Consider the following 26,633-nt stretch of genomic DNA (forward strand, 5'->3'; position numbering starts at 1 on the left):
AAAAACAAATAGGCCTAAATAAAAAGTGCCAGTATATAGAATATAAAAATCTGAATAAATCAGGTACAGTGTAAAAATAACAAATAAATACTTTTTATCTCACAATCTTTTAAAGCCTTTTTTTTTATTGAAAGAGTTTCTAATCTGTCTGTAGACAGAGCCTAATTTAGTCAACAAAACCATTAAGCTAATTTTTTACGTAAAAAATATACAACGTAAACTTACAGTTAGCTTATGAATGTAAAATTTTGTCAATTAAAATAAATAAATTCAATAAATAAATAAATAAATAAAAGCACTTTTCATAGTGAAACCAAAAATACAGCGATTGAGAGGTAGGCCTATTGAATTTTTGTATTTCACACCAAAATATAACTGAATAAGTGCAATGCCAACATAAATGGAATCTTCCCCTAAGTATTATAGTTTATATTAATACTTTTTAAAATAAACTTTCTGTAAAGATTTGCTGCATAAAATATGAGTTTAATATTCAACATTACATTGTATGATATGCGGTAATAACCAGACTTCTTCCACTTTTCCACTTAATAAAGAGTTCAAATAAGATATAACGTGGATTAGTAACATTTTCTCTTTGAGAAAAACATACTTTACAAGCAAAAGATTCAAAAACATCAACTCGGATTCATATCACAGAGACACAGACACAGCCATAGATATGTAAACGTAGATTTCCCATTCTAGTCGACAACTCCAGACACGTCGGCGCGCCCGCCATCTTGGAAAGGTCTGCGTGTCGTCGTCACTCACAGTAGAATCAATAATGATGACACAAGCGCAGCTCCTGGTTGTGAAACCGCCGAGATTTAAATTCATGAAGAAATCTACCCTTCTCACAGGAGAGATTGAGAATAGCATTTCACAGTTGAGATTAAGAATGTGTTGTTTTGTGATTTGTATATGTAATAACTCAATATTACACAGGTTTTTATACTAGGGTAACTGTGTCGCTGATGCCTTTGTCTTGTTGTATTGTGTCAGTTTAGCAAAATCATCTGCTTAAGTCTATTGCAGATATAGATATTCATTCATGCGTCCAACTACTCTTGCAAACGCTCAGTCAACTCGCACTCGAGTGTTTACGGACTTGAGGCATCTATGTATGTATCTATGGACGCAACAGTCTGCTCAGGTCCGGGTCTCGCGATATTTCTCGAGGTTTCCGGTGTTGTGAATGTGTCTGGAAAAGATGGCGGTCAGCATCCGAGGCCGTCCTATCCGAAGTATACGGATGCGAGGTGAGATTAAGCAGACTCTGCTCGGCCGCTTGACAGATGCTTCAGGATAATATGATGCAGTCTTCTTCAGCTACACTTGCCCCAAGCGTCCTTTTCTCAGTGTCTTATTTTGTCTTACATAAACAGGTCGGAATGACAGTGGGGAGGAAAATGTACCGCTCGATCTCACAAGAGGTAAGTCAGATGAACCTTGTGAACTCCCCACCTAGACAGCATTTCTGGGCATCATTGGTTTGTTTGGAATGTCAGCCTCCCGCGTCCCAAACCCGCCTATGATGCCCAAAAATGCTTGCGGCACTAGGTTTTGAGACACAGCCTTAAACTAAGACAACAGCATCACACACATGATATCGAATGCATGCTCTTTTATATTGGTATAAAATATATAAATACAGAGAAAATCAGAAGGTGTTAGAGGTTTCTAATGTTTTTATTATTATATAAAGAATGCATGATATGTGAATATCACACATGTCTTATTTATGTCCAACATTGCAGGGCTGTAGGGTCCAAAGACTGTAGAGAGCAAAACACAGTGCTGCAGAAAGCATGCAAAACTCACTTTTAGATTGTTCATTATTTTTTTAAATAAATAATACGTAAGCTGACGTCAGATATATTGCAATAATTCTATCAATGGGAATGCTTCTAAATAATTTATTACTCTCTAAGTTAATGTTAAAATCAGCATGTATTAATGCATTATTAAAATCAAAAGTTGTATCTATTAACATCATTTAATGGACTTGAGATAACATGCGAAACAAGGAACAGTTCTATTTTTATTAATTAATATAAAAAAAAAGATTAAATGAATATTCTAACAAATGGATTGCTGTTAGTTAATGCGTAACTATTGTTAACTAAATGGATCTTGTTGTAAACTCTTACCTTTTAATGTATTCATTCTGGTGAAGTTATTCAGAAATAATTCAGAAACAATTCAGATCTTGATAGATAAGGTTGCTTCTGGTTTCTCACTTTACAGCTCAACAGACAAATCAAAATCTTGCCACAGCTTGATGTACATAGGCTATTGTTTTTTATTAATTTCTTGTGCACGTAATATCTTAGTTTTTATTTAATAATAAGATTATTATGGGTCTGTTTTATACAGTATGCCTCTTTCAAAGCACCATTGTTTGGGTTAAATTTTGAATGGACAAAATGTATATATATGTTGTGAAGAGTATTACGAAATATACCAAACTAACTTTGGTATTGCTTGGTATTTGAGTGTTTCTGTGGGGGAAAGTAGCTCATTAGCTGTTGCTGCTCATGATTGTGTGCTGTCTTTGCTGATAGGTTTACCCTGAGGCTGTTTTTCCCAAATGACCTCTGTGTGGAAGGCCTTTTCTGGATGAAGCCCCGCTTCCGGGGATAAGTTGTTATTGCTATGCTGGCTAGATTTTTTTTTTTTTGGAACTTGCCCCAAAAAAGGTTGCATCAGTTTCTGAGCTGAATCGAACCGTATTAATCCAGTAATCGTATTCCAGCAACACTGCACTGTCTGTTGGTTTCCATCATGAATTCCCATTGACATTCACTACAGTTGACAAGTTTGGTGTCGATTATTTTGTTGGTTTTGAAAGTAGTCTCTTATGCTCTCTTCAGGGCTGCATTTATTTGATCAAATTTACAGTAAAAACATTAAAATATATTTATTTTTTTGTCAGCAGCCTTTACTACATTGTCAGTGCTGCTTAATATTTCTTCAGGGTTCTTTGATGAATATAAAGTCCTCAATTCAAAACAGAGTTAATTTATTTGAAATGGAAATCTTTTTGTAACTTATAAATGTCTTTACTGTCACTTTTGATCAGTTGAATGCCTCCTTGCTGAATTAGAAGGTGGTGTACCTGTATTTAGACCAGACCTGTTTTTGGTCTCTGGTTGGCGATTTTGTTTTGTTTCGGTACAGATGACTGAACAGATATCCTGTGTGACTGCTGGGGGAAATAAGTCGTAAAAACAAAAATGCTGTGTTATTAGTGCCTTTGAGTGTCTGTATTTTATGTAAGATGGTTTTACACAAAATAAAAGAATTTAAAAAAATTTAGATTTATTATACTACTTAACTATAAGTTTCTTATATAAGTTCTATAGTTGACTGTTCCCTGCTGATGGAATGATCTGCCTAACTCAACCAGAGCTGCTGAGTCCTTGGCCATTTTCAAGAAACGTCTGAAGACGCAGTACATGTTCTTTTTTTATGAAATTTTTTTTATAAATAGATATAGAATAGATGAGAAAGTGTTAGTATTAATTTGGCTACAATTGATCCATTAATACTAACACTTTCTCTTCTATTCTATATCTATTTATAAAAAAATAAATAAAAAGTACATACTGCGTTAGATTAAACTGAGAAGGGTCTTAGCACTTGCATATTGTTGTCCTACTGTTAGTTTAACTGCTTCTATTGTTCTCATTTGTAAGTCGCTTTGGATAAAAGCATCTGCTAAATGAATAAATGTAATGTAAATGTAAACTAATATGAGAGAAAATCAACCACTAGGGAAAAGACTACTTTCCTGTTTGTTTTTTTTGTTGTTTTTTTTGTTTTTTTGGGGCATAGTTTAGAGTTTGGTGGAAAAATAAATATTATGAGTGAGTCTGAAATATTTGAATTCTCACAGACTTACTCTGAATTGGTCAGTCTTCTTTTTAGATATTCCTGAGACAAATTTATCAAAACCTGTTATTATATTAGCTACATAGTTTGTTCTATCCACCCTAGAACTGCAGTTTGGTGGACATTTCACTGGATCTTGATCTGCATGTTACAAGACCTTAAAAAACTAAGCAGAGGGTGTTATTTATGAGAAGCTGTTCATTTGTGAGATGTTTGTATTGTAACTTGCTTGTCTGGTTATTGTTTGAATCGTATATGCTTTTGTGTGCTTTCTCTAATGTTACTATACTGTGTTTGATTCATTCCCAAAAACACCAATAGTGGAAATGGTGTGGATTACTTTGATCTTGCTGTTCCAGGCAGAGCGTAATGTCTCTGTTCCCATCTCTGTCTTCCTGATGAACTCACAGCTCTTGTCATCTTTTTCTTCTAGACCCTTCTGAGAACATGCGAGAGATCCTCCAGAATGTGGCCAAACAGCAGGGAGTCTCGAATATGCGCAAACTTGGCCACCTGAACAACTTCATCAAGGTTTGTCATCTCAAAAGTGGATCAGTAATTCAGTGGAACAGGGAATGCTGGGATAAATGTCGTTAAAGTCACAATGAATTCAAAATGAAATCAGAATTTTTTGCAGTGTTTATTGGATATGATTTATTCATATTCTCTTCATGACAAATGCCTCTACTGAGGGTGGGACTAAATATCTTCCACAAATGACTGCAAACTGGCATTCAGATCTGCCTCCATTTAGTTAGCAATTTCCTACGTTCCAATAAATTCCCGAAGGATGAAATTCAGTCCCGTTTTCTCATTGCTGAAGCCTTTTCACAATAGGGAAGAGAAGACTACCGCAACTGCCTAAATCCCAACTTATCAGACAGTTTCCTCACTCTGATACTGCAGGACATGCATTGTAGGGCGATGGAAACTACATATGACGGGTTTTAAGGTTTAGTTCACTATAATTAAAGGGATAGTTCACTCAAAATGAAAATTCTGTCTCATTTAGTCGTTCCTAACATGTATGACTTTCTTCTTTAGAACATAAAGAAGATATTTTGAAGAATGCTGGTTACTCAAAAGTTTCAAATTAACTAGTCGGTTTTTGGAAAACTAGTTGAAAATCTATCCCCTTATGCATAGCAGCCTCTCCAATCTGGTACATCTGTTTAGTATTACAACACAGGAGTCCTGCATGTGAATACTTACCGGTGTTTGGTGAAATGGAGTAAACAGAGTACTTTATGGCTTCCGCCAGTCGAGGCCTGAGGGCTTTTCTGCCCCACACTTACAGCATCTGGCCTAAAATAAAAGAATCTGAGCAATTAACCAAATCTCAGATGCTCTCAAAGCCTCATATTACTGCAGTGCTGTATCTGGATCAGTTTTGCATTTGAACATAAACAGGGGAAGGGCAACAGCACAAACATGATCTTTTCCTGATCTTTCAAGTTGCGATATTCTGCACAGAACCAGTACAAGACTGAAGGTGTGAGGTGCTTGCCAGTCTAATAATGGGCTTAAGAAGAGACCCACTTTTGATGGTTCTGTGGCATAACTATTACTATTACATGTCATGTGGTTTTTCCATCCCATGACTGTAGAATTTGTTATTTAGTTTCTAATTGAACTGTCACAGGCGGCAAACACTGTTTTTTCTCTTCACATATTTGGTAACCTTTACAGGAAATCTCTGTTCATACTGATTCAGCTCATGAATTATCAGCTCATTGGTAGCATTGGTCATAATTCATCAAGCGATCATGAGCTCCTCCAGTCTGACAGGTTTTATCACGACAACAATGCTATCAGTTGTATAAATCACCTGCGGATGAAAAAAAAAAAACCATACCCTCCAACTGTTTGAGCATAAGCTTGTTTTTGCTCTGTGTGAAAAACCCTGCAGTGTTCCAACAATTATTTGCATATTTGAGTACAAGTAGAGTCATCAATGTCTCTATTTGTTGCCAAGCAAAATAAATAAGTGCTTGTTTGTGTCTCCAATACAGCTGCTCTGCAGTGTCGGGCACTCCGAGGAAAAGTTTGGTTTTACCTTTGAAGAAATTATCATATGGTGAGTCATAGAGGATCGAAGGTGTGGTATGTTACAAAAGATTTCTAAATAAATGCTGTTCTTTTGTGCATCACAGTTTCCACAAAAATATTTTGCAGCACAACTGTTTTTTTTAACATTGATAATAATAAATGTTTCTTGAGCAGCCATTTAGCATCATGTAACACTGAAGACTGGAGTAATGGCTGTTGAAAATTCAACTTTACCATTACAGGAATAAATTACACCTAAAAATATATTCAAATGGAAAAGAGTTATTTTAATTGGATGGAATCATATTTCAGAATATTACTGTTTAAACGAATAAATGCAGGCTTGATGAGCATGAGACCTCTTTCAAAAAAAATTTTTTTTTTTTTTAAAGGGGACTCCCCCACCATCCCCGTGTGTCCTGGCAGCGCATAAAATCAACCATATTTATTCAGAGGATGCTAGATTTGTTTTTGTAATGTTTAATTTAAATGAAATGACTTTTTCCTCCTCTGTAATAACACATGTGAGTCACCACGTCTGCCTCAGCAGAATATTAAATATATAAAACATTATTTCTCAGTGAATGATATGTTTTACTCTGAAATATGTGACATTACTCCAGTTTCAATGCAGCCTCAATGTGGTCTCTTCTGTTTGTTTGACAGCCTCAGGTTGGCTCTGCTCAATGAGGCTAAGGAGGTGCGGGCAGCTGGCTTGCGTTCTCTCCGCTACCTCATCAGAGACAGTAATATCCTTCAGAAAGTACTGCGTCTCCAGGTGGATTACTTGATTGCCAGGTCTGTATGGCGTGTTTTTATAACACTGTGCGCAGGCCGGTCATTTGAGCGGTTTAGTTCAAGTCTGAGCTAGGGATTGTGGGATAAGGGCTGTTTCCATCAAAAACAAGACTTGATGCTAATGTATGGTGAATTGTGGATCATCTCTTGTTAGTTTCTCATTCTTTGTGTGTGTGAGAGCGAGGAGTTCATGTGAAGAGCTAGTCACATCCGGTTAAGGTCATTTTGAAGCGTTGTGTGCTGTTTCCTCTGTATCCCACTGTAGGTGTATTACTGAGCCTTTAGGTTCGGCTCTCGCTCTGTCCTGTCTGAACATCCAGCATGTTAGATCTTCAGTAGGAAAAGGATGTGATTAGGGTTTGAGGTGCATTTTACTGTTGACTGGTTAGTGTAACGTTGACCTTTTAACCTGCAGGTGCATTGACATCCAGCAGAGTAACGAGGTGGAACGCACACAAGCTCTCAGATTGGTGAGAAAGGTGAGATCTGAACACTAAATGTCATCAGGAATGTTAAGTTGCGTTCATTCCATTATGGAAAAATTTCCATAATTTCTTTTCTTTTCTTTTCTTTTCTTTTCTTTTCTTTTCTTTTCTTTTCTTTTCTTTTCTTTTTTTATACTGATTTGATATTTGATTTGCAATCTGAATTTGAATTGAACCTAGTATTTGAATCAAAACCTTCTGAATCAGAATTGTTGCATTATGTTCCACTCAAACAAAAATTATCCAAATTTTGTTCTCACAATGTACGCTCGCCCATTTGTTTAACGCCATTCAGTGTGTTGTTTTCGTCATTGATGGAAGTATCTGTGTTTTACAACGATTTTCCAGATGATCACTGTGAACGCCCTGCTCTTCCCAAGCTCAGTCGCAAACTCTCTCATTGCCGTGGGCAATGATGGACCGCAGGAGCGGGACCGTATGGTTCGGGCCTGCATCGCCATTATCTGTGAACTTGGTGGGTTCACACACTGTTTAGAGAACACTCTGTAATGTATCAATCTGTGAACGCAGATGTTGACCTCATGCATGTCCATGTTTGTGCGTGCAGCACTGGAGAACCCTGAGATTGTGGCCAAAAGGGGCGGTCTCAGCACCATCCTGAAGAATGTAATCGACTGTCAGCTCAGTCGAATCAATGAGGCTCTGATCACCACCATCTTGCACCTGCTCAATCACCCACATACACGGCAATACGTTCGCTCTGATGTGGAGCTAGAGGTATCCAACTGTCTTCAACAATCAACCCATCAGAAACATTATTTTATTTTTTATATAATTGTTTTAATTACTATTCATTTATTACTAATAATTAAATGTTATTATTACTGTTATATTTTCTTATTCCTTTAGTCTGGTTGATTTGTCTTTATCTTTACGGATAATATGATTATATGTATGTTCTAAATTATGTAAAACCATTTAAAAGTTGTTCAGTAAAGCTTTATTTACTTTTTTTCAGCAAATCCTGGCACCTTACACAGACTTTCACTACAGACACAATCCAGACACGGCAGAGAGTCAACTAAAGTGAGTGCGCTGTTTTAAGGTCTTCCTTAAAGAAGAATTTCCCATTGGAGAGGCAAGCATGCAACTTGTATTGGCTGCATGTATAGATGTGTGGTATTTCTCTCTACAGAGAAGACAGGGAGGCTCGATTTCTGGCCAGTAAGATGTCAATTGTTGCTTCGCTTCGCTCTTGGTCAGGTAAACATATCTCAATATCTTTTATAGAATATGTCAAACATACAATTAGTTATTGCCAGGGCCCCATTTTTCACATTGTCTATGCTGCCGTTAGTTTAATTAAGAACTATTGAAAATAAATGAATGCACTTCTCATGGGCCCAGTTTTCAATCAGTACTTTATTAAGGTTATTTGTGCAACAATGCATATCTTAGAATGATGCATCAAAAAAAGATTACCAAAGAAGCAAGCTTATGAGTGCATGAATATTGTAATACATCGTGCATCTTTTAAATGGAATTTCCTCATGAGTGCACCTCATTGCAGTAGGAGTTTGTTTATTGCTGCTTAGACTGAACCTGTTGTTTTGTCCCACTGCACCTCCAGGCATCATTAATCTCTGCAAGTCAGGCAACTCTGGAATCCAGTCTCTCATTGGTCTGCTGTGTATACCAAATATGGAAGTGAGGGTATGACAAAGGATATAATTATAAAGCTTGCAGTACACATTTACGGTTGCAGTACTTGCAGTACACAAACAAACAGCCATTTCCTTTTATTTAAAAGCTACAACACTAAATATGGTGCATAATATGTGTTTTTAATATATAAGTGCAAGTAAAGAACACTGTTGGTAGAAATTTTCCACACATTTTGCTGAAACTTGATAGTTACACAAAGGCTTATTTAGTGTTCTGAGAATTGAATGCATAAAAAATTATGAGATTAAAAAATAAGATTATAAGATGTATCACAATTAAATATTTTGATGCCCTATATTATAATATAATTATGATAATCAAATTACTGGTATTTATTATAACAAAAATAATAATAATAAGCCCTATATGTTATACAATGATATGTACACATTTACCTAAGACTCATTATGAGGTACTTTATCACTCTCTTCTCAGCGAGGTCTGCTGGAAGTGATGTATGATATATTCAGACTCCCTGTTCCCGTGGTGACACAAGATTTTCTAGAAGCTCTTCTCAGTGTGGGTGAGTGCTACTGCTGGCTGCTCGCACTGATTAACATATTCATTTCCAGACATCAACCACATCTGAAGTCAACTCACATTGACAGAAACAATCTCCTGTGTCCCCTCTTCAGACCCCAGTAGGTTTCAGGACAGCTGGAGACTGTCAGATGGCTTTGTAGCATCAGAAGCAAAAATAATACTTCCACATAGGGCACGCTCCAGGTAAGAGCATTTGCTGGGCTTAACTAACCCTGAAACTGAGCTAACTAATGAAGCCTCATAGCTTTGTATGCATGCAACTTCAAAGTCTTGACACGTGTTTGTGTTCTTTGTGTCCACCCAGACCTGATTTGATGGATAACTATCTTGCCTTGCTACTTTCTGCTTTCATCCACTGTGGACTTCTAGAGGTAATATAGCATTTGAAAAGGCACCATCTTTGTGAACGTTCTTGAAGAAAAGAGGCTTTTAAAGCAGTAGTCCATTTTATCAGTCATTATTTATTCACCCTAATGTCTTAACTTAATTTCTGACATGTAACACAAAAGGAGATATTTTGAACAATGTTCATGCTGCTCTTTTCCATGCAATACAAGCATATATTAACAATACAAGCATATATAACCAGAGACTGTCAAGCTCCAAAAAGGACTAAACAAAAAACCATGAAAGTAGTCCATGTTGCACTTGTTGCAAGGCTTCTGAAGTCATAATGTTTTTTTTCTTTTCTTCCAGGGCCTGGTTGAAGTGATCACTAGCAGTGATGATAGCATTTCAGTGCGTGCAACCATCCTCTTAGGAGAACTCCTGCATATGGTATTACTGAAATGAATGAAAGTAACACCAAATACAGCTTAATCTTGTACTATACCTCAAATGACCTTGAGTGATCTTCATTTTATTTTCAGGCAAACACCATTCTCCCTCACTCTCATAGTCACCACCTGCACTGCCTGCCCACACTTATGAACATGGCTGCTTCTTTTGACATTCCTCAGGAGAAAAGACTGTGAGTTAGCTGTCTTGTCCTTCATAGCCGACAGCACAAATAGTACAGTGTCAGAGTTACGTGATTATTATTTCTGTGGTTTGATGGGGTTGTTTTTGGTTGTTTCTTAGGCGGGCCAGTGCTGCGATCAATTACTTGAAGCGCTTTCATGAGAAGAAGAAACGAGGGCCCAAACCCAATAGTCTTTACTTGGACCAAATTATTCGCAAATCACTAGCTGCTCATTGCGGTCGGGACCAGCACCTCAGGCCCCAGAGAGACATTTTTGTCATTAAGGTATGTGCTAGTGACAGCATTTCTTGGAAATTTTTAGCTTGGGGTGTGATCTGCATATTTGTTGTGTTCTTTAGGACACGGAGGAGGCCTTGATGATGAACCTCAGAGACAGTCAGATACTTAATCATAAACAGAATTTGGACTGGAATTGGGTCCTGATCAGTACCATACTCAAGGTATGAGATTTTGGATTAAATTGTTTTTTTAACCATTTAAGCCATTTTCTTCCTCTTGTTGATTAAATTGGTGGGGCATATTAAAGGTCTCATCCTCTATTTTTTTAAAATATTATATTTTTTATTTTATTTTTATATTATACATATTATGATTAGATCATAGCCATGAACCACAATTTGTGATTTTTAAATGTTTATGATCATTCAAAAGTTTGGGGTTGATAAGATTTTGTAAAATGTTCTTGAAAGAAGTCTCCCAGGCTGCAGTTATTTCTATCAAAAATACAGTAATATTGTAAAACATTATTACAATTTAAAATAACCGTTTTCTATTTTAATATATTTTAAAATGTAATTTATTCCTCTGATGGCAAAGATGAATTTCAGCAGTCATTACTCCAGTGTCACATGGTTCTTCAGAAATCATTCTAAAATGCTGATTTGTGCCCAATGAACTTTTTTTTAATGAATATAAAGCACAACATTTATTCGAAAAATAATTTTCAAACCTTTGAGTGGTAGTATATTATATTTTGTCAACTTTGTCAACAAGGCAAAAAGCATCACACGTTTTCTTAATGAAATGTAAAAATGCAGTGTGGTATCTCTTCTAATTTGTTTCTAATCATTGCTGCAGTGGCCAAATGTCAACCTTCGAAACAACAAAGATGAGCAGATGCACAAGTAAGTTTGGTTTACTAATCTTAGAAATCTTCTTAATACTTTTTCGTCCACCATTCATTGCTGTAAATCCTACATTTTCTTACTCAGGTTTGTGCGAAGGCTGCTGTTCTTCTACAAGCCTACCAGCAAGCTGTATGCTGGCCTGGAGCTGGACCACAGCAAGGCCAGGCAATTAACAGTGGTGGGCTGTCAGTTCATCGAGTTCCTGCTGGAGTCAGATGAAGTGAGAAAAAAAAAGTTATCAAAGAATTGAGCCTATTATCACCCATTATTTACTCACTATCAAGTTGTTCTAAACCTATATAACTTTCTTCCTTCTAATTTCTCCTTTTGTGTTTCACAGAAGAAAGAATGATATGATGATAGATGACAGAATTTTGAGCTTAGCGTTCATTTTCCACATTGGTGTTTTCTCAGGATGGGCAGGGGTATCTTGAGGACCTGGTGAAGGACATTGTGCAGTGGCTGTCCTCATCCTCTGGGCTGAAACCAGATCGTAGTCTGCAGAGCAACGGCCTCCTCACCACCGTCAGCCAGCACTACTTCCTCTTCCTCGGCACCCTCTCAGCCCACCCGCAGGGTGTTAAGATGCTTGAGAAGTGCAGTGTCTTCCAATGGTTAGCCTAGGACTTATCAGAAACGATTTATAGCAAACTAGGGATATACAATATATAGGTATCTGCCAATATTACCCTTTTTGAAATAAAATTCTTCTTTCTTTGTTGTTTTGACAGCCTGTTGAACTTGTGCTCCCTGAAGAACCAGGACCATCTTCTGAAGCTGATCATTTCCACACTGGACTACAGCCGGGATGGTTTAGCTCGAGTCATCCTCTCAAAGATCCTCACTGCTGCCACTGACGTAAGAAACAGACCTACTACTCTTTGACCCTTTGAGTGTGTTTGTCTTAGTGCCATACATTTCAACCCAGCTTTGCTTAGCAAAGTATGCTGGTAAAAGCATTCCCCTATGGGTCAGTAATATAATTCTTCAACGTTTTGGCACAGAACTGCAGGCTGTACGCCACCAAGCATCTGCGGGTGTTACTCCGAGCTAACGTAGAGTTCTTCAGCAACTGGGGTATTGAACTGCTGGTGACTCAGCTACATGACCGCAACAAGGCCATCTCGGTGGAGGCTTTGGACATACTGGATGAGGCCTGCGAGGATAAGGTGAAGTCAATTAACCCATAAGGGAGGATGTTACATTTACATTGAGGAGTTCAACTCGGCAGAAAGTTGTGTTTAGCTGAGGCTGATCTTGGTAAAATGATCAAACGTGGATTGTTGGAGACACTTGTGTGATTTGATTGTGCTGTGCCAGTGTAGCTTTGCTCCATAAATCTGTCATGAAGATCTGTAAACAACCAGCATATACAACAAGTTCTGTGCCAGAATATCAATGATGGACAGTTATATCATGGCTTGTGAATACATGACTATTTTCAAGACTGCTGTTTTCTTATGATCATGTCACGACATTTATGATCATGTCATCTTAGGCAAACCTACATGCTCTGATTCAGATGAAGCCAGCACTAACTCACCTGGGAGACAAAGGTGTGCTGTTGCTGCTACGGTAAAGCTCAGAATATTCCCTGTATAACTACACTATATAACCCAGAGGTCTGACTTTAAATGTGCACTACATATTTGTTCTACATAAAAGATGTACACCTAAATTAGTAGCATTTGTCAGAAAAGTATGTAAAATGATGGGCACTCAGATGAAGACTCAAGTCTTTGTGTCGCATGATTCTTCAAATCGTCAGTGTCTTCAGTAATAATCAGTATCTCAAATATAGCATCTTTGACCAAACACAAAGAGATTGTAAAGAAATTCCTAAAAATAGCATTGGTCAGTGCATTATTTATTGTATTGTTCCACTTTAATCTTTTGAAGCACATTGTGTCTAAATATTTATGTTTAATTGGCTTACAGTAATATTGAAAAGGGTCTATTTTGCATAAGAAACTAACTGCTTCTTTTCATCTGATGATGTGGCATCCATTTCCAGGTTCTTGTCCATTCCAAAAGGGTTCTCCTATCTAAATGAGAGGGGATATGTCACTAAACAGCTGGAAAAGTGGCAAAAGGTACTGTATCTTTACTATTGTTCTGCAAAAAAATATAAAAAAATTCTACATGTTATTTATGATTTGTCCATAGATTTATAGTGTACTTGAATTAGAATAAAGTATTCAAACTCAAGCTTACTTTAACCATTCTGTCAAATTAATTTTGTTCCCCTGAAGGAATACAACCTCAAGTATGTGGACCTCATAGAGGAACAGCTAAATGAAGCACTCACTACTTACCGTAAACCAGTGGATGGGGATAACTACGTGCGACGGAGCAACCAAAGGTTTTCCTAGCAACTTTATCCTTTTCAATTTATCAGTAGTTCATATCATGATTTAAAAGGATGTCATCCATAACTTCGTCAGCCTCTAAAATATTTTTCTTACAGGTTACAAAGACCAAATGTTTTTCTTCCTGTGCATTTGTATGGGCAACTTGTACATGATAAGACAGGCTGTCATTTGCTGGAAGCTCAGGTATGTGGGTTTTTTAAAATGATTTATTCCAGGCTCTGATGGTGACTGACACATTTCTTCATATAATGCCTTTTCTCTCTCTCCGACAGAATGTAGTTTCAGATCTGAGCTACACAGTGCGCTGCCCAGCTCTGGACAAATGGGAGGGGATCAAACAGCTTAAAGCTGCTCTTTGGGCCCTGGTGAGCTGCTGTGTGTGTATGTGTTGTCCTGGTAAACCCTACACAACGTAGGGACCAAATGTAAAAAATAAGTGTATAAAATGTATAATGTACAAAAATCATTACGTCTATGGAAAGTCCCCATAAAGCATAGAAACCCAACGTGTGTGTGTGAGTGAGAGAGAGGTTTTGGTATTTGCCTTGTGAGAATAAGACATGTTGAAGCTTGTTTTCACTACTGTCTTTGTTGTAATAATGTTCAGTGGCATTAGTAATATTATTTAAAGTCTAAACTCACTCTGTTTACTTCCAGGGAAACATTGGCACGTCTAACTGGGGACTGAACCTCTTACAGGAAGAGAATGTGATTCCAGATATCGTCGCTCTTGCCCATGACTGTGAGGTTCTGTCTATTAGGGGGTATGTATTCTTAATTACTGGATATGTCTGGCTGCATATTGCCAATAATGTCAAAATTAAGAAATGGCATTAAAGTCAGATGCACAATTTTGGATTTAGGTGGGGTGTGCATCTGATCTGAAATTGCAGTGTCTTCCAAAAAAGCTCAAAACAAATGGCATTCAGTTTAGCTCCAAGTTCAGAAAATGTATGAAGCTTTCGTTTTGTGACTATTTGGGTCTGTAATCAATTGCTTGGGAAAAACAAAACAAGTGGAGGAAAAGATGTCTGACATTATAATGAAAACATATTAAATAGCCAATGATTCTTTTTTAGAAAGTGTTATATTGTAGTGGAAATTATGCATTTTTCATTGTATGTGTGGTTCCTGTTATCAGAAGTGAAATATACAAAATTAGACACTGGAATTGCAACATTCACTTGTTGCTCGCTTGTGATTATGCAATAAAGTGAAGCTATTGCACAGCTTACCCATCTGGGTGAGTAGACATGAGGTAACCGAAAGTTAACAGTGGACCCTTCCAGATACTTCCATAGTTTCAAAATTACTTTCTTAGAAACCATCACAAGAGGTGTTTTTTTTTGTGGGGGAGGGGTGACTTTGTCATTGTCATTCTTCCTCCCCTACTATTTGTCAATCTTGCATTCTGTTGTTCTTACACACACGCTAGTCTTTTTGTTTCTTTTTTGCCTTACTCACAATCTTTGCCTCTTTTTTTTCTCTCAGGACGTGTCTTTATGTTCTGGGACTCATTTCTAAAACTAAGCAGGGCTGTGAGCTGCTCAAACTGCATGGTTGGGATGCAGTCAGGCACAATCGCAGACAACTTTGGCCTGTGGTGCCGGATGAGGTGGAGCAGCACCAGAACCTACAGCAGCAGCAACAACAACAGCAACCCCTCATTCACCTCTCTTCAGCGCCCAGCACCCTTAGCCTAAACTCTGAGTCCACCAGTTCTAGACACAACAGCGAGAGTGACTCCACTCAGCCTAGTGAGTGCTGCTCCCATCCACTCATCCATGACTAATAATCTTTAGTGCAACACTGTGGTTTAACCACATTTCAGATGGGCTCCATATCTGCTTATTTCAAGCATGTTTATCTCATATTTATCATTAGTGTTATCTTAGAATCCACCTTGATTATGTTGTCGGAAAGGTTTCTTTAGACATGATTTCGTTTTTAGATTTTTATTCACTGAGTTTATTTCAACTATATTGATAGATTAAGTTAGTTTAATGTAGCAAAACAGTATTGCACATAACACACATGGTGCTTTCCTAGCACCACTAATGCTTTGTAATCATTTGTGCCACAAAATTGCTTCTTCTTTCCTGTTCTTGCCTTAAGAGCAAAGTTGTGTCATTTCTTACACATGCATGATTTAATTTTAGTCTGCTTTTCGCTGAATTTGATTGGAAACCTGGTACAGATTGACTGCTCGTGATGTGATTTTTATTTATTTTTTATAAATTATTTTTTGAATGTTGGAGTAATTTTACTTCAAATTGTTAGAAATATCTTTAAAGACATTCCCAGACTTGTAGGCGTCAACAAATTAGAACTCTTCTCAATTGCACTTTCTTATCTTAATATGCCAGATTGAGCTATAAAAGCTATCTTTTTCTACTTAATGGAATGGTTTTATACACAGAGGTGCTCCAAATACATCTTAGTAAGGCTTAGAAAGCCACAAATCATTATCTACCCTCTACCCTCTAGACTGGGTTTAGATGACTAAGCTCAGTCAGTAATTCTGACTCACATAGAAACTGGTAAAGGGGAGAAACCACACACTGTATTTGTGCACACTGTGAAAATGTATTCAGTGGTTCCTTTTAAAAACATCTGAAAATAAAATTGCCTAAATTACATACTTTTCAGGCATGTACATCCTGGATGATGATAAGTTGGAAAGCTCTGAGCTTTCAGAGGACCAGCCACTGTACTTCAGGCCCAAACTCCTAAAGGACCGCAGCCCCTTCACCATATTGGCCTCCAGCCGACTTGTCCGAAACCGCTTCCTCATTTCCCTCTCCGGAAAGAAAGTCCGCAGTACCAGTGACCCCAAAGGCACTGGAAGCAGCAGTAAACTCCATGGCGAGACCACGCTAGGAGGCCTCAGGAGGATACGCACAGTCACAGAGCCCTCTATATTCTCTCCAGGTCAGGGAGATGTTTTCAGTCCTGTATTTACCGACGGACATCTGCCGAAAAGCCCAAGCATTAGTCTGGAGACCTCTTTTGTGGGCAGCAAAACTTCGGACACTCAGGGCAGTACATCTAGTATTGGGGAGCCGGAGGTACGTCAGAACAGAACTGCAGAACGGAGCTCAGGGGTTGGAGATGCCAACCGAGAGCAGACCAGTCGGGAAAGGCTGGCCGGTGATGGCTCAACCTCTGGGGGCGGGTCTCAGTTTAAAAGCCGTAGCCAGAGTTTTAACACGGACACGACCACCAGCGGCATCAGCTCCATGAGTTCCAGCCCATCCCGAGAGACTGTGGGTGGCGTGGACTCTTCCACCATTGACACGGACTGCGTTAGCCTCAATACGGTCATTAGCACTCAAACTATCAAAACACTTAACTCTCTCACGCCCCAGTCCAACCACCTGCCCCTATCCAAATCAAACTCAGTACTGCTGATGCCCCCGGGTTCTTCTCATACTTTACCCCGCAGGGCTCAGTCTCTTAAATCGCCCTCTGTCACGACCATCTCAAGCCTGACTGACTGTAGCTTCATGTACACCAGCCCTCGGGATGCACTAGGCTACGCTACCCTCAAACGATTGCAGCAACAGCGCATCCATCCCTCCCTTTCTCATAGCGAGGCGCTCTCCTCGCCTGCCAAAGACGTGCTCTTCACTGATGCCATCACCATGAAAACTGGCAGCCTGGACTCCAGACTCACACCACGCAGGTAAAGCAGATGGACCCTGAGATGTTGCCAAACTTTTCCCCTTTTCTGTCATTACGTCACCTTTCTTTTACTGTTTCTTTCGCTTACAGTTTTAGACTTTACACCACTTATGTCACACAACATTCACAGAATTCATCCACAGACGTTATCGTCCTGCTCCAAAGTTTCTAGGTGTGATCAGAGAAATCATTAGCAGAAGTCATTTTTTTAGACTTCTTTTATATTGTTCCTTTTTGTGATGCGGCTGTGAAGGATATCAGCCTGATAGGATCATAATGTTATCAATTCTAGAAATATCTGTGTTAATCAGACAAAAAATGAGCACTAGAATTCCCCATTAATGTTGTTGTGTTACCATCCATGTAATTGGGAAACGGCACCCCCAAAAGCCCATTTAAAATCACTGCTCCCCTCTGGAAATAATGTGATCTGTTTCTGATGGTCCCTCTCAGGTTTACTAAAAAGCGCTTCAGATGTCTGGGCCAAGGTTCGAGCAAGCCCCATCGCAGATCACTGCTTCCACGGTGCGTGGACCATCCCCAGCGCTAACGTTCCTCTTTTTCTGTTTGAGCGTCCACTTTTAAGCCTGGTTTATACTCTCCGCACGACACAAATTATGTCATCGTTGAGTTTGCCAAAGTTGGTTTTGACTTCGCTAGAACCCATTTCGCGTCACGTTGTGCATGCCATTTTTTGTAACTTGAGCGAACAGTGCACGTAGCACGTATTCAGCAATGAACAATTTCAAGCCAACATTTGCTGGAAAAATGTGGAAAGAACTTATAACATCACATGCTATTTATACATTACTAAAGCAGTATATATGGAAGTATGTAAGCATTTCAAAGAATATTGTAGATGCATTTACATGAATTCCCTACACTACTTTAAATTTTGTACATTTTATTTATTATTTAGTGATGTGTTAAATATACCATAGACATATTTGTACTATTGGATGCTGATTCCAATAATAACCAAAACCTTTTTATGTTTTTATTATTCAGTCCCATTATTATGTCCCATTAGAACATTAAAATTGGTATTGCAAGAAAAAAAAAACGTATATAAATTGCAAAACTGCTATATGTTCCTTAACATGTTTTTAGAGATTTTATGCAAAAATGATGTTACTTAAAGGAAGCTTATATATTTTATATCTTTAAAATAAAAAATATGAAATGATATAGGTTTCAACATTCCTTCTAAAACGATCTTTAAATCTTTCCAAGAAATGTTTTACAAAGACAAAACCTAGATTAAAGTTTGACCATATGATCTGACGTTGTTCAGCCAAACTTCTACTACTACGCTACTTTTTTTGATGGTTTAGAGGATTTTTTCTCCAATATGCTCCCTGTCGTTTCAGTGACCGTGTTGACTATAAACCCCTCTGAAGTGCGCATGCAGTCAGTGGACGATTGCGGTGCGGTGCAAGGCAAAAGTATAAACAAGGCTTTACAATACAAAAACCTAGCCTTTTTGGCTTCTTTTTCATAGTACTTTGCCCCCTTTTTTCCATTTCACATTAGCACTCCCACAGCCCATACCTTAACCCGATTCTCTTCAACCATGACTCCTCAGTCCTTGAAATGACCTTCCCACAGTAGGACAAATTAAACTCTCTTCATTCCCCATTGATTGAGACTTTCTAACCAATGTCTCCATTGTTGCAGAATTCCCTCAAGTAGTTTGCTGATGTGAACCGACTAATTGGTCAGACCGATTCCCACACTAGCCGCATTCCCGCATTTGTTCCAAGAAGCATGTAGAAGTTTTTGACCTACAGTACTTGCATGATGCAGCTAATGACAAACAGCTGCTCACTTTCTGAAATGTGAATACACTTCACCAACCTGTTCCCACAAAACCTACCTGTTCCCACAAATCTACCAATCATCTGCTAGCAAGACTGCGTTATTGCAGAATCAGTACAAGTAGTTTCCGAAATGTCCAAACCTCCTTTCTTACCGTTCTCTCTGCCAATGTTGCGCTTCTTTCAAACGCCTCTCTCTAATTTCTTCCCCTCTGTATGAGTACAGGTTTCTCAAGGCTCTGAGTTTTGCATCCCTGGATAAAGAGGATCTTCTGAGCCCTATCAGTCAGACCTCCCTGCAGCGCTCCTCCTCAGTGCGCTCCATGGTGTCCAGTGCCACATATGGCAACTCCGATGACTACATTGGCCTTGCTCTGCCAATGGACATCAACAGCATGTTCCAGGTCACTAACTACTCTATGATCCTGTTTACACCTGGTACTAAAATCAATCTCTGGTTATCCGATCCCAGTTTTTTCTACTGGGGAAAATTGCTGTTTACACATGCCTTTTAAATATGTCTTGGTCGAACTGTCTCAAAGTGAAGTTCAAGCGTATAGCCATGTGCATACTTTGACCACGTGCAAAAGGTGTCCACTTGGAACAGGATCATCCGAGAAGGATGTTACTATACAAAAATGCTTTTTAAACTTGTATCTGAAATTTGCTTTCCTTGTTTTTGGTTGCTACCTAGATTAAAGACATACCATACTTCCAGAAGAGGACGAGTCCACCATCAGAGGACCGATCAGCAAAGTTCTTCTTGGGAGATGCAGATGGTAAAGACAAGAATGGTTATGTTGTTTAATCAGCTCCTTATTAGTCTGTATACTAGTCCCATAGCATTAGTGCTTCACTATTCTTTCAGCTACTTAATGCTGTTGTTTTCTCAGGTTCCAACGAAGGATCCAGGCACTCTGTTCTGCGGTCTCAGCTTAGTATCACAGAGCTGATTGCAGTGAGCCGTGCGGACCAGCATCAGCTGCTGGGTGCAGAGGAGACTGGCCTGCAGGAGCACAATGAGGAGAACTGCCTTTACTGTGCAGGGCTATGTGTGCTTGGCTGCAATTCAAACACTCCCGCACAAAGCCGCACAGGTAAGCTGCAGGTTTTGTTATGTTCCTGTAGTTTATCCAAATGAATATAGGAAATAGGCACTCTCATTTTGGTACCTCACTAACCACATATAAGTGTGTATACGGGTGACCAGACGTGGTTTTACGTGACAAGTCCCATTATTCATTGTAATCATGGTCGTCTGGTTACCATATATTAGTAAATTTTATTTATATGGTTTCCTCATGTTCTTATACACCCTCAACCCCGTTTTAGACTATCCCGATGCTCCATTCACGGAATGGTGCAACCAGTCCATACACAACCTGGAAGTCATGCCTCAGTCGAAGTTCTCAGGAGTGTCTGGCTGCAGCGACGCTGTCTCTCAGGGCTCTGGTGGAAGCACACGCAGCACAGAGCTTGTACTTGGTGAGAAATTCTTGCAAGAGTCAGATGAGAAATTCTTTCTTAAAGGGGTCATGGACTGGATTATTTTAATATTTTATAATGTTTCCTGGGGTGCCCTTATAATGTTAGTATGATTTTTAACATCAAAAATGGTCATATTTTATAAATAAAAGGCATTTTTCCAAGCTTGATTTTAGCCTCTGATTTGAACGCTCTGTTTTAAGGGGCGTGTCTGCTGTGAGACTTCAGTGTGAACACCCACTGCTGTGATTGGCTGACATGTTTGCATGTGAAATAGCTAGTATTACATGTGGAACTCTCTCTAAAACTTTTACTACGTTTTTACTATTACAGCTATCGAGATTAAGGAATCGTGAAAAGTATTGATCATAATGATCTATTCCCATTACATGAAAGGTTGCAGTGATGAGCATTGAGCAGATGACAGACAGTCTGTTGATCGCGCATGAAAAGATCTTATCATTCGGCACTCTCACGAATGCTTTCACCAGAGGTATAAAGTCCAGGGGTCAGAAAGTAAAAGTTCTGCCATATATTTATTCCACCCATGAACTCAGCCAGTTGATTTCACTAATTAGTTCTATCTCCTGGCTGAAAAACGGTGCTAATTAGCAAATCCAGGTGATTGGAACAATAGCTACTGAGGATGACTTTTACTTTCTGAACCTGGACTTTACACCTCTGGCTTTCACCAAATAACAATCCAAACACTATGTAAATACAGTAAGAGCTTCGTTGTACTGTAGATTGTAACCGCGTCATGATTTTGTGATGATTGATTTCAACGAGTTTTGGCAAGTGTCCAGATAAACTCGTGCTGTTTGATTGACAGCTTGGGCAATTGGAAAAGGGAGCGTTCTTTGATTGCTTTCTTTATATAATTTAATCACAGTTTATGATCAGTTTACTTGATCCTAAGAGAAACGACGTGAAGTTGATTGTTTAGTCACTGGCTTAATTTACTGATGCATAAACAGTATTGAACGATATTTTGAGCGATAATCTATCTGAACTTGAATAATTACATCAGAAATCACTGATCAGACATTAGAATAAACATGACTACTTACATGTTGCTGGCATATTCAGATCGTAAAAGTCTGTTTGCAAAGCCTGCGCCGAAATTTACCAAATAATCCACAGTGAAATACACGAATACAAACAAATAATGCACTGCTGAGACATTCACATTGTTGGGAAAAACCCCACTATCCTAGCATTAGGATAGTTTGGAAGTTAATGGTATTGATCCTGTATCGATCTTTTCTCGTTCTCATGTCACTAGCCGCGTTTCCATTACCCTTCAAATTGCGCAAATTGAAATTGCAAATACGCCCAATGGAAACACGTCAATTTTGCAAAAAAGTTTTTACACTCGCATGAGGTGGTTTTTCAGGCAAATCAAAAAAGAAATATTTCGCAAAACTGCAGGTCACCTGACGTAGATGACGTGGTGTGTTTGGACAGAATACGAGACAGTTCTTTATTAAATTGATAAAAGACAAAAGAATTACAGGAATAATGGATTCTAAACCTCAAAAAAATGCCACAATCAAGACCTCGAAGCAGATATGAGGGAGAAACACCCAGAAACACCTCATATGTGCCGCTCACAAGTATAATAAGGGTCGTTCCTTACCATTAATGCTTTGAAAACACACATACATTTCCTTCGATTAATAATAATGGCTAGTGCAGTGGCTGGGATTAGTACATAAACCTACCAACGTCCGTTGCCATGGTTTTTGGAATGATTTTACTTATCGCGAAAGGAAAAAATTAAGTTTTAGTCGCATAACATTGGTTTATGGAAACGGCGTCATTTCGAAATAGTTTTTTGTCGACATTTAGAAAAAATCGCAAAAGTTTTGCGCAAATCTGTAATGGAAACGCGCCTACTGTTCACTAACGCTCCAGTGGGCGGGGCCAAAGCTGCCCTGTGACGTCACAAGTCTCCACTTTTTAGATCCTGTCGTTTGCTGGCCTTGGTTTCAATAAAAGCAGTTTTTGGAATAACAAGAAAGTTTTGAGTTTTGAAACTTACAGGGTATTTTTATAGTATAACGAACTCTTAACTGTCAAAGGATCAAGGAACATTTGAATTCTCAGTCTATGACCCCTTTAAGCGTTTTATATTGGACATGTTGAGTTTATTTTTTTGTCTGTGCATGCTGTATTTCTACCAGGGGTGAAAAACATTCCAGAGGACGCTCCAGCCTGCCGTGTTCTTTTGAGGAAGGAGGTGCTTCGGCTTGTCATCAACCTGAGCTCTTCAGTGGGGACTAAAGGGAATGAAACTGGACTCCTCACGTAAGGAGACAATTCATCCACAAGGATTTCAGTTTAACAAATGCTTTCCTTATTAATTTCCCAATAAAGGTTGCTGTAACTGTTTGGCTGAACATTATTTGATTTGATTATTTTCATGAGGCAATGTGAAGTTCAATCTTTCTTGGGGAAAATGGAGAGAAAAGTACAGCTTAGTAGAGATAGGATTTTTTTTTCTTCTCTGTTCTCTGTCAAATGAACTTGTTTACCTTGCAGAATCAAGGAAAAGTTTCCATATGCGTTTGATGACATCTGCCTGTATTCTGAAGTTTCTTACTTGCTGGGTCATTGCATGTTCAGACTGGCTTCGCGACGCTTCATTCAGGAACTCTTCCAAGATGTTCAATTCATTCCGGTAATAATGGAACTTTTATCTCAATAGCCCATAAAAACCAAACAGGATTGTTTTTCTGGACTGGTTTTAACAATCTAGATTGCACAAGTAAGGTGGAACTTAGATATTCTTTCTGTAATAATGATATTTTATTAGTGATTTTCATTACAAATTGTCTTTCAATCAAAGCTGAAGTGTTTAATTTCTCTGCCAGTAGTGTAAACGGAATTGCTTTTTTTTCAGCACTATTTTTACTAAGCATTAATGTAACATTTTTTATTTGTAGATGTACGAGGAGGCCGAGAGCATTCTGGCAATGCCCAAGAAGTCTACCACAGTAGATCTTCCATCAGAGCCGTGATCCTCTAGCCGTTTTTCAGCCAATTCTCTTCCCCAAGCAGGAAGCCGTCAATCCATTTCCTTGGCCAGACCATGCGCTTCAGATTAATACGCAATAACAGATTAGGGCTATGGGACAGACATGGGTGGATTGAGAGAGTCGCCCGGGATGTTTCCACAGAGAGAAAAGGCGGTACGTTAAGAGAACAAACTCTTTTTATCTGAACAAATACACTACACAGATGCTCTGTAGACATCTATATTGGATGTTGTAACCAAAAAAATCCTTGTGACTGACAGTTATATTGAACGGAAAGTGAAACTGAGTCAATGCAAATTGTATTTCAAACACAAGCGAGCAAAATCATTCAAGACTCTTTTGGAAGTTTATTAACTTCCCTCAATTCCATTCAGTAAATATTGTCCTTTTTTAAGGGCCAATGCGTCTGATTGCACGTACAAAACATTTTTTCCCTGAGCGGATCCCTCAACACTACAACATTCCGGCAGTTTTTCTTTGGAATCCTCTGTTATTAATTCTGGTTGTTTAAAGAATATGAAGAAGTGGCTTTTGCACCTACGATGGGCAAACACTCTGCTTTAGTCTTGGTGTGATTTGCTATGTAAGACAATCATCAAGTAATAATAATGAGCAACTGCCAGTGTACCCTTTTGTACCTGACTCATGAAAGAGTCATTTGTGCTTATTTGAATCAATTCTTAGAACATAGCAATCCCTGAGTAAATGTATGTAACATGTATTTGATGGTGTTGTTACACAATAATGCAGTAGTAGTGACTGTATTGTATTATTGTGTAACTTTGTTAACTGACCTCTGTAACGTCATCCAAAAAAATTGAAATTTTAAACCAGTAAGATATTTATTTATTTATTTACTTATTTATTGTTTGGTCCAAGCTGTTTCTCGGTCCTTTTCACGTCATTTTAGCGCATTAGCCAGGAAAAAACTCTCTGTATATTAATTATGTCTGACAGTCAATGTAAATGTAGACAATGGGCTCAAAAGAGGAAGTTAAAGTGCATTTCACCACTGCTATTTTGAAATTTTACTTTTCTCTATTTCCAAGTTATTAGTGATTAGAAGTAACTTTCTGCAGAGAATTAATGAAACTAAGACTCGCCAAACATACAAAATTTGTTATGAAATATTACTTTTGTACTTGATTCTCTCATTGGGATTGCTATTAACGCTTTTTAACCTGAATGATGTCAGGATATTTTAAACAGGTTAAACATATAAGAAAAAACATTTGACGTTCTGCTCAAATTCAACTGGTCGGCACCCATAAAATACTATGCTTTATTATCATCAATATTTATAACAGCAATTCTTAGTTTTGTGCATTGCCTTTTTGGTTTAATGAGGTAACAAAATGTCTTTAGGGTTTGGATGCATCTAGTTAAATATTGCATAAAAAACATGACCAAAAATGGTTAGATCCCCATTTGTAAGTATAAATTTGAGGTTCATATTTAAATTATTTTTATGCAATGTGCCTGTTAATTCTATATGAACAATTAGGACGATCAATTCACTCTCTTGGCTGGGCCTTTTTTATTTTATTTAGGCAGCTTTAATTATTTTGCCTTAATTGTATTAGCTTTAACCCTATTATAATTAATGAATTTGCCCTTTTTCTTTTTATATTTATTATAGAAACTAATAAATCTGCCTTTTTCTGCCTTGGATTTTGAATTGAGCATCAGGTTTCAACATCCATTATTTTTTGTATTGTGAAAACTAATGAGTCTGATATGGCCAACAATACTAGTAATTGTTACAGCATTTCCTTTTAGGCTTCTGGAGAAAACTTTTAAGTGCATGAGCAATCTAATCCTATCTGCAGTATAATGGAGAGAAATAAAAGAAATATGAGAGCTGCTGAGAGCATTGAGTGGTACGTGATGCTGTTTAAGCTAAATAATAGGTTTTATATAGCTGGACATTAGACAATAATTAAGTCACTGATTAAAAAATGCTTTTTGAACAAAAAACATCTGGAATTTGCCCCTAATATATTCTGAACTGTTCTCAGAAAATCATTAGTATCAGAATGTGTGGTAAAAATATCCAGATTCTTTGTGGGTCTTTTACCACTGTTAAATTGTGTTTTGTTATTTTCTTGCTGCTTTTTTTCACCATGTGACCGGAAGCCAGTGTTAAATTGTTTTTAATACAAATTTTGAATTGGTAATGTACTGGTGTTTATAAAACCTTTGAAATAATAACAAAAGCGCCAGTTATTGCAAAGATGATAATTGTATTTGTGGAACAAGTTTTTCAAGTATTTTAAAGGGGTTGTTTTGTCCATCACTATTAATGCTAAACGTGTAAAGGAAATGCATATATTTGTTCATTGTACAACTAAAACTAATTGCACCTTTCAGTGATTTTTTTCTTTTTCTTTTTCTTTTCTTTTCTTTTTTAAGTGCACTCATGAATTTGCAGAGCACTGTATGAAATTTAAGCACCATTTTAATAATGCAATTGCAGAGACTGATGCAAGAAGTGTTATTTATATTTTTTCCTGAAGGGAAAAACATCTAAAACTGTTGTACATATTTACAATATTTCTGTAATTATGAGCTATAATTTAATGTGTTTTGGGGGGCATTAGCTATTGGCCTTGAAAATCTAATGGAAGGGATGCATCGTGATAAAATAAACCTCGATTTTCTTGACTA

General features: G+C 37.9%; 1 protein-coding gene across 2 annotated transcripts; it reads left to right on the top strand.

Moving 5' to 3' along the window:
* Positions 1-740: 740 nt before the first annotated feature.
* Positions 741-26,260, top strand: rictorb (RPTOR independent companion of MTOR, complex 2b). Of its 2 annotated transcripts, XM_079846593.1 has the most exons (39): positions 741-1,262; positions 1,389-1,436; positions 4,331-4,428; positions 5,910-5,974; positions 6,613-6,744; positions 7,160-7,223; positions 7,578-7,704; positions 7,798-7,967; positions 8,209-8,276; positions 8,386-8,453; positions 8,821-8,903; positions 9,351-9,438; positions 9,551-9,641; positions 9,763-9,829; positions 10,155-10,235; positions 10,328-10,428; positions 10,539-10,704; positions 10,779-10,880; positions 11,518-11,564; positions 11,652-11,787; positions 11,982-12,181; positions 12,299-12,425; positions 12,572-12,736; positions 13,066-13,142; positions 13,582-13,660; positions 13,820-13,929; positions 14,035-14,122; positions 14,212-14,304; positions 14,597-14,703; positions 15,431-15,696; positions 16,589-17,624; positions 18,077-18,148; positions 19,667-19,844; positions 20,135-20,219; positions 20,334-20,537; positions 20,773-20,925; positions 23,112-23,235; positions 23,470-23,608; positions 23,874-26,260. In XM_079846593.1, the coding sequence occupies exons 1-39, from the start codon at positions 1,199-1,201 to the stop codon at positions 23,946-23,948; spliced, it is 5,244 nt and encodes a 1,747-aa protein (XP_079702719.1). In that variant the 5' UTR covers positions 741-1,198; the 3' UTR covers positions 23,949-26,260. The 2 variants fall into 2 exon arrangements, with proteins under 2 accessions (XP_079702719.1, XP_079702720.1); XM_079846594.1 differs by lacking the exon at positions 18,077-18,148.
* Positions 26,261-26,633: the final 373 nt, after the last annotated feature.

Source organism: Squalius cephalus (assembly GCF_949319135.1).
Source record: "Squalius cephalus genome assembly, chromosome: 17".
NCBI lineage: Eukaryota > Metazoa > Chordata > Actinopteri > Cypriniformes > Leuciscidae > Squalius > Squalius cephalus.

Coding starts and splice junctions, on each gene's coding strand:
- rictorb (XM_079846593.1), top strand. CDS start 1,199: ATGTGTCTGGAAAAGATGGCGGTCAGCATCCGAGGCCGTCCTATCCGA. Junction 7,224..7,577: donor CTCTCAGATTGGTGAGAAAG/GTGAGATCTGAA, acceptor ACGATTTTCCAG/ATGATCACTGTGAACGCCCT. Junction 23,609..23,873: donor AAGATGTTCAATTCATTCCG/GTAATAATGGAA, acceptor TTTTATTTGTAG/ATGTACGAGGAGGCCGAGAG.